Here is an 8428-nt window from a genome sequence, read left to right as displayed (position 1 = left end):
CTGTAACAGGGCACTCTGTTCAGTGTTGAGGTAATGGAGGTGGTGCTGGGCTCCTCTGGGCAGTCCTGAGAGGCACTGGTGTGAGTACTGGGGGCGCTGGAGCTGTGCTGGGGTCAGTACAGGATACACTGGCTGTGTGCAGAGCTGTACTGGGGGTGGTGCAATGCTGTACTGGGGGCTCTAGGCTGTACTGGGGGTGTTCAGGGCTGTACTCTGTGTGTGCAGGGCTGTATGGGGGCAGTGGTCTGTACCGGGAGCACTGCTCTGCACTGGGAACACTGGTCTGCACTGGGAGCGCTGGGCTGTACTGGGGGCGCTGGGCTGTACTGAGAGCGCTGGGCTGTACTGGGAGCACTGGGGTGTACTGGGAGCACTGGGGTGTACTGGGGGCACTGGGAGCACTGGGCTGTACGGGGGGCACTGGGCTGTACCGGGATCACTGGGCTGTACTGGGAGCGCTGGGCTGTACTGGGAGCACTGGGCTGTACTGGGAGCACTGGGCTATACCGGGATCACTGGCTGTACCGGGAGCACTGGGCTGTACTGGGGGCACTGGGCTGTACTGGGAGCACTGGGCTGTACCGCAGCTGTACTGGGAGCCCTGGGCTGTACTGGGAGCACTGGGAGCACTGGGCTGTACCGGGATCACTGGCTGTACTGGGAGCACTGGGCTGTACTGGGAGCACTGGGCTGTACCGGGATCACTGGGCTGTACTGGGATCACTGGCTGTACTGGGAGCGCTGGGCTGTACTGGGAGCACTGGGCTGTACTGGGAGCGCTGGGCTGTACTGGGAGCGCTGGGCTGTACTGGGAGCACTGGGCTGTACTGGGAGCGCTGGGCTGTACTGAGAGTGCTGGGCTGTACTGGGGGCGCTGGGCTGTACTGGGAGCACTGGGCTGTACTGGGGGCACTGGGCTGTACTGGGAGCGCTGGGCTGTACTGGGAGCACTGGGCTGTACTGGGGGCACTGGGCTGTACTGGGAGCGCTGGGCTGTACTGGGAGTGCTGGGCTGTACTGGGGGCGCTGGGCTGTACTGGGAGCACTGGGCTGTACTGGGGGCACTGGGCTGTACTGGGAGCATTGGGCTGTACTGGGAGCACTGGGCTGTACTGGGAGCACTGGGAGCCCTGGGCTGTACTGGGAGCACTGGGAGCACTGGGCTGTACCGGGATCACTGGGCTGTACCGGGATCACTGGCTGTACTGGGAGCACTGGGAGCACTGGGCTGTACTGGGAGCACTGGGCTGTACCGGGAGCGCTGGGCTGTACCGGGAGCACTGGGCTGTACTGGGAGCACTGGGCTGTACTGGGAGCACTGGGCTGTACTGGGAGCGCTGGGCTGTACTGGGAGCACTGGGCTGTACTGGGGGCGCTGGGCTGTACTGGGAGCACTGGGCTGTACTGGGGGCACTGGGCTGTACTGGGAGCACTGGGCTGTACTGGGAGCGCTGGGCTGTACTGGGAGCGCTGGGCTGTACTGGGAGCGCTGGGCTGTACTGGGAGCGCTGGGCTGTACTGAGAGTGCTGGGCTGTACTGGGGGCGCTGGGCTGTACTGGGAGCACTGGGCTGTACTGGGAGCACTGGGCTGTACTGGGAGCACTGGGCTGTACCGCAGCTGTACTGGGAGCCCTGGGCTGTACTGGGAGCACTGGGAGCACTGGGCTGTACCGGGATCACTGGCTGTACTGGGAGCACTGGGCTGTACTGGGAGCACTGGGCTGTACCGGGATCACTGGGCTGTACTGGGATCACTGGCTGTACTGGGAGCGCTGGGCTGTACTGGGAGCACTGGGCTGTACTGGGAGCGCTGGGCTGTACTGGGAGCGCTGGGCTGTACTGGGAGCACTGGGCTGTACTGGGAGCGCTGGGCTGTACTGAGAGTGCTGGGCTGTACTGGGGGCGCTGGGCTGTACTGGGAGCACTGGGCTGTACTGGGGGCACTGGGCTGTACTGGGAGCGCTGGGCTGTACTGGGAGCACTGGGCTGTACTGGGGGCACTGGGCTGTACTGGGAGCGCTGGGCTGTACTGGGAGTGCTGGGCTGTACTGGGGGCGCTGGGCTGTACTGGGAGCACTGGGCTGTACTGGGGGCACTGGGCTGTACTGGGAGCATTGGGCTGTACTGGGAGCACTGGGCTGTACTGGGAGCACTGGGAGCCCTGGGCTGTACTGGGAGCACTGGGAGCACTGGGCTGTACCGGGATCACTGGGCTGTACCGGGATCACTGGCTGTACTGGGAGCACTGGGAGCACTGGGCTGTACTGGGAGCACTGGGCTGTACTGGGAGCACTGGGCTGTACCGGGAGCACTGGGCTGTACTGGGAGCACTGGGCTGTACTGGGAGCGCTGGGCTGTACTGGGAGCGCTGGGCTGTACTGGGAGCGCTGGGCTGTACTGGGGGCACTGGGCTGTACTGGGAGCACTGGGCTGTACTGGGAGCGCTGGGCTGTACTGGGAGCACTGGGCTGTACTGGGGGCGCTGGGCTGTACTGGGAGCACTGGGCTGTACTGGGGGCACTGGGCTGTACTGGGAGCACTGGGCTGTACTGGGAGCGCTGGGCTGTACTGGGAGCGCTGGGCTGTACTGGGAGCACTGGGAGCCCTGGGCTGTACTGGGATCACTGGCTGTACTGGGAGCACTGGGCTGTACTGGGAGCGCTGGGCTGTACTGGGGGCACTGGGCTGTACTGGGAGCACTGGGCTGTACCGGGAGCACTGGCTGTACTGGGAGCACTGGGAGCACTGGGCTGTACAGGGAGCACTGGGCTGGACCGCCGCTGTACTGGGCGCTTCCGCCCTCTGGCGGCCGAGCGAAGCGCTGCAGGAGAGCCGCGGGGCGGGGCGGGGGAGCGCTGAGGACAAATGGGGGGACACAGGGACACTGGGCTGTACTGGGATCACTGGGGCAGTCCTGGCATGGTCTGGTGTCACCAGAGGTGGGGGGACACTGAGTAGGTCCTGCGGTGTTCCTTGGGAAACTCAGTTTTGCTGCGGTGGCCACAGAGGAAATGGGGGGCACTGGGGACATAGGAGGGGGGCAGTGGGAAGGCACACTGAGGGACTCAGAGACATTTAGGGGGGCTCACTGCGGTTGTGGTGGCACTGCAGTGCCCCTGGACGTTGGGCAGGATTTTTTTGTTTTGTTTTGTTTTGGGTTTTTTTGTTTGGTTTTTTGGGGGGGGGGGGGTTTGGGTTTTTTGGGGTTTTTTGTTAGATTGGGGTGACATCGTCCCCACAGAGGAACTGGAATTTCTTGGGAACTCTGGGATTTCTTTTGTAGTCACTATTACTGGAGAGGGTTTTGAAACCCTGTGGAGAGTATGCAGGTATCCCTGAGGACATTGTGCGGGTGTTGCTGGAGAACCTGAGGACGCTATGGAGGTGATACTGATTGAGCTGGCCTGGTGTTGGCACTGGGGGTGAACTGGTGAATGGCTGGGCACAATAAGTGCAACCGGGGAGCGTGGAGACACTAGTGGAGGGTTCTGGAAAGGTCCCTGGGGACACAGGGTGTGGTGATTGAGGCTGACATGCTATCACTGTGGGGAGTGCCCGTGGAGACACTGGCATGTCTTACTGGACAGTGGGCACTGGGGACATTTGCTCCCACTGTGACCAGATCCCAGTAGACACACCATCCCACCCCCCATTCCAAACCCCTGGGGTCCACAGCAGAGCTGGACTTGGGTAGGGGCCTCACTTCCCCGGGTGGCTGGGTCACTGACCCAGGGTGGGGGCAAAACTGGGAGCTGTCAGGCTGAGGCTCCAGCGGCAGAAGTGCTGACACCGGGAACCACGGGATTGCTGAGCTCAGCCCGCTGCAGATTGAAGGGGGTTTATCGGGGGGGCCCAGCTTAAGCCCCGGGTGCTGAGCGCGGCCCCCCGGCACCTTGGCCCCGTCCTTGTCGCACACCGGGCGGACGGTGGTGGCAGTGGCGGCGGCAGGTGCCGGGAGCGAGCGCTGGAGGCGGCGGGAAGCTGGAGCTCATTGCCCATTTTGGTGCTGACCTCCAAGGAGCGGGTGGGGAACCGCAGGGCTGCGGGGCTGAGGATGGGAGCCGGGGCCAGTGCCGAGGAGAAGCATTCCCGAGAGCTGGAGAAGAAGCTCAAGGAAGACGCTGAGAAGGATGCCAGGACTGTCAAGCTGCTGCTGCTGGGTAAGGGGGAGACGACACCCTGGGGACATACCCACCCTTTGTGCATCTCACCCTAACAGCCCACCCAATGCGCCCCTGAAACCTCCCAGTGCCCTTCAACCCAACCAGCGCTCCTCAACCCAACCAGCACCTCTCAACCCAACCAGCACCTCTCAACCCAACCAGCACACCCCACAGCTGCCCCTGAACCCAACCAGCCAATCCAACATTCCCCTGGTCCCCAGATGGACCCTCAAACCCCATTCAACATTCTCCTGACTCACCCAGGACCCTTAAAACCAAGCAGCCCACTCCAACATCATCACCATTCCCAGCAGCCCTAAACCAAACCTCCCCATCTCAAGAGCCCTCCCAATTTTTCCCTGATGCCTCCTGCACCTTTAAACCAAATTGGAGCAACCCACGAGTGCCCCCAACAGCCTTCCACTCCTAGGCATCCCTAAAACCAACCAACATCCCCCCAAAAAAACACCCCAAAATTTTCCTGACCCCACTCTAAACCAAACCAGCCCAACAGTCCCCAGGCCCCTCCTGCTAAGCAGCCCTAAATCCAGTCAGTCCACTCTAGCAGCCCTCTGACTCCCACAGCACCCCTAAAGCCAACCAGTAAACCCCAAAAGCCTACCCAATGTTTTCCTCTCTCCCTCAGCATCCTTAACCCAACCAGTCACCACAACAGCCCCCCCATTCGCAGGATCCCCTAGACCAGCTCATCCCAACTTGCTCAACACCCCCTACCAGACACCCTAAACGCAACAGACCATCTCAATAAGAAGATGAGACCCTGAGATCCTAAGGTCCCAAGATCCACCCTAAGATCCCTTGGCTTCCATATATCCCTGAACCCCACCATCCCACCTAACATCCTCCCACTCCCACCCCCAACCCATCTTAAGAGCCTTGACTAACACTACCCATCACCACTCTAGCCTGCCAGCACCTCTGCCTCATCCTCCTAGAAACCCCCATGCAGCCCATACCACCCATGTCCCTGAAACCCCCTTGTGCTGTGTGTCCCTCCCAGTCCTTCCCAGTCCCCCAGTGGTGTCTGAGGATTGGGGTGCTGTGTATGTGGTGGGGCCGTGGGTGGCATCACTGTCCTCACAGCCTGGCCCAGGACACATCCCCCTGCACAGTCACAAGTTTGGGGCATTGGGTGGTGGGTGACAGGATTACAATGCTACCATGTCCCGAGCCCCTCCCTTGGGTTACTGAGAGTGTCCCTGGCTGAGCCGCTTCAGATCCCATTAGACACAGCAGCTCAGCCTAACCTTAATGCCACTGGCACCGGGCTGTTAATCCCTCTACACACCCTGAGCCATGGACATGGCATAGCCAGCAGTGCCCACAGCCATGTCAGGCACCAGTGACCAAGGGTGTCAGTGAGCTAGCACAGGGGTCAGCTGGGAGTCCCCATGGCGTGGGCACCACCATGACCCATGTTTTGTCCCCTTAGGAGCAGGGGAGTCGGGGAAGAGCACAATCGTCAAGCAGATGAAGTAAGTGCCAAGGGGGGATCACTTGATCGTGCTCACCGTGCAAAGTGTCTGTGCCACACTGTAGCCATGGGGTGCCTGAATGTGCCCCATGCCACTGCCATGGGGTGCATCCATCATGTGGCTCAGCTCCATAGCACCCAGCTCAGCCCCATGCCTGTGATCTTCCCTGGCCAGGATCATCCACCAAGATGGTTACTCACTGGAGGAATGCCTGGAGTTCATTGCCATCATTTACAGTAACACGCTCCAGTCCATGCTGGCCATTGTGCGGGCTATGACCACCCTCAACATCCAGTACGGGGACACGGCTCGCCAGGTGAGGAGCATTCCATGCTGGGCAGGGGTTCCTGCATTCCATGTTGGGCGGGGATTTCTCCCAGGCCCCACTGAACCCCTCTCCCTCCCAGGATGATGCCCGTAAGCTGCTGCACCTCTCGGACACCATTGAGGAGGGGACCATGCCTAAGGAGATGTCAGAAATCATTGGACGGCTCTGGAAGGACACGGGCATCCAAGCCTGCTTTGACCGCGCCTCCGAGTACCAGCTCAATGACTCTGCGGGCTAGTATGTGGGGTGGGGAGTGTGGGTGGAGGAGGCATCAGGGGGGTTCCAACCTGTGTCTCATGCCCACCACGTGCCCGTCCAGCTACCTGTCAGACCTGGAGCGCCTGGTGACCCCTGGCTACGTCCCCACAGAGCAGGATGTGCTGCGTTCCCGCGTCAAGACAACTGGCATCATCGAGACCCAGTTTTCCTTCAAAGACCTTAACTTCAGGTGGGGGCCAGGCCCCCAGTGAGGGCTGGTGCCAGGGGGTGGGCAGGGAGTGGGTGGCGCTGACCCTCCCTTGTCTTGCTCAGGATGTTTGATGTGGGTGGACAGCGCTCAGAGAGGAAGAAGTGGATCCACTGCTTTGAGGGTGTGACCTGCATCATCTTCATCGCGGCTCTCAGTGCCTACGACATGGTCCTGGTGGAGGATGATGAAGTGGTGAGGAATGCTCACCACCTCACACCCCATCTGCTTTGTCCCTGTCATGACTTGGGTGTCACCATGGGCCTGTGTCCCTCCGCAGAACCGCATGCATGAGAGCCTGCACCTCTTCAACAGCATCTGCAACCACCGCTACTTTGCCACCACCTCCATCGTCCTCTTCCTCAACAAGAAGGATGTCTTTCTGGAGAAGATCAAGAAGGCCCATCTCAGCATCTGCTTCCCTGACTATGATGGTGAGTGTGGCAGTGGCTGGTGGTGGTGAGGTGCTCCTGGAGGGTTGGGTGCCATGACTCCCGCAGGAGTCCCCCACCAGGTGTCCTCAGCACCCCACGCAAGTAGTGCCACATGAGCGTTGTTGAGGGAGCATGCAAGGTTTACCCACCCGAGGGAGCACTGGGTAATCCTGGGCCGGCACTCTGGTGGGGGACACCAGCCCAGGAAGGGATTCTGCTCACTGCCACACCACCAGGTCCCAACACCTATGATGATGCGGGCAACTACATCAAGCTGCAGTTCCTGGAGCTGAACATGCGACGGGACGTGAAGGAGATCTACTCCCACATGACCTGCGCCACCGATACCGAGAACGTCAAGTTCGTCTTCGACGCTGTGACTGACATCATCATCAAGGAGAACCTCAAGGACTGCGGGCTGTTCTGAGCCCCAGCCGAGCACCCCCTCCCCTGGGGCCCAGCCCCACTGCTGACCCCATCCCACCTCCACAACCATCTCTGCTTGCCCTAAACCCCTGGGATTTGACCTGCTCAGCTCCAAAGCCACCCCTGGTGAAGAGGGGAGGGCAGGGTGGGGGCACTCACCCCTCAATCTCACTCACCCTCCCCACCAACTCTCCCACCAGTCAGTACTCTGTGGCCCTCAGTTCTGCTGGAGGTCTCTGGGGCTCTAGGTCCCAGGGGTACCTGAATGACCCTGGATACTACAGGGTGCTGGATACTTTCAGGTGCTGCAGTCCCTGGGTAACCCTTGGAGCTGTGGGGCACGTGGGTTCCCTTGGGTGCTGAGACCATGAGTACCCCTTGGGGCAGAGGGGATGTTTGGGGGTCCTGGGTCTCCATAGATATTTGAGGGATCCTGGGGTCCCTGGGTTCCCTTCAAAGCTGAGACATGCTGGGGTTCCCAGATGACCCTTGGCACTGGGGAGATTGGGGGGTTTTGGGTGCCCCTTGGTGCTGGGAATCCCTGGTATCCCCCAGAACTGAGGGGTGTTAGGGGTTCCCTTGGGTGCTGGGGGGTCCTAGGTGCCCTGTGAAGTTCTGAGTGCTGGGGTGGTCCCTCGGGTGCTGCTGGGTGTCCCTGAGTGCCCCCTGGAGTTGCAGGTGCTGGGAGTCTCCAGGAACCCTTTGGAGCTGGGGGTCCTTTGGGTGTGGGGTGTCTATGGATGATCCTTGGGGCTGGGGGTTCCTGTGGGCTGCTGGGTGCAAGGGGTGCTACATCTCCCTCTGGGCTACAGATCATAGGGTGTTCCTGCATACTGGGTCTGTCCCCAGGGACTGTGTGATACTGGGGGTCCCTTGGTGCCACTATGCCACCACTGCAGAGCCGGGGTTAGTCATGTGGTTGTTCCTCACCACCCCACAGCCCCTCAGGGTAGGGTTTAACCCTGCAGCAGCATCCCAGCTACACCTACACAATGCCCTCACCTCCCACAACCAGGGGCTTCTCCTGATCCCAGGGGGATGCCAACCCACCTCGTGTCCCTCTTCCACCCCAGGCCTCCCACAGACGTGAAGCCCCCCTACCCACTCCCATGTC

General features: G+C 61.0%; 1 protein-coding gene across 1 annotated transcript; it reads left to right on the top strand.

Moving 5' to 3' along the window:
• Nucleotides 1-4055: 4055 nt before the first annotated feature.
• On the top strand, nucleotides 4056-7401 carry GNAT1 (G protein subunit alpha transducin 1). Its single transcript, XM_066327076.1, has 8 exons — nucleotides 4056-4161; nucleotides 5618-5660; nucleotides 5835-5976; nucleotides 6068-6225; nucleotides 6308-6436; nucleotides 6520-6649; nucleotides 6735-6888; nucleotides 7125-7401. Exons 1-8 carry the CDS (start codon nucleotides 4056-4058, stop codon nucleotides 7313-7315), a joined length of 1053 nt encoding a protein of 350 aa, XP_066183173.1. The 3' UTR covers nucleotides 7316-7401.
• The last annotated feature ends 1027 nt before the right edge of the window (nucleotides 7402-8428 follow it).

This window comes from Sylvia atricapilla, chromosome 11 (genome assembly GCF_009819655.1).
Source record: "Sylvia atricapilla isolate bSylAtr1 chromosome 11, bSylAtr1.pri, whole genome shotgun sequence".
Taxonomy (NCBI): Eukaryota; Metazoa; Chordata; class Aves; order Passeriformes; family Sylviidae; genus Sylvia; species Sylvia atricapilla.
Note: the sequence above shows the minus strand (reverse complement) of the source record. Positions and strands in the feature narration are given on the sequence as shown.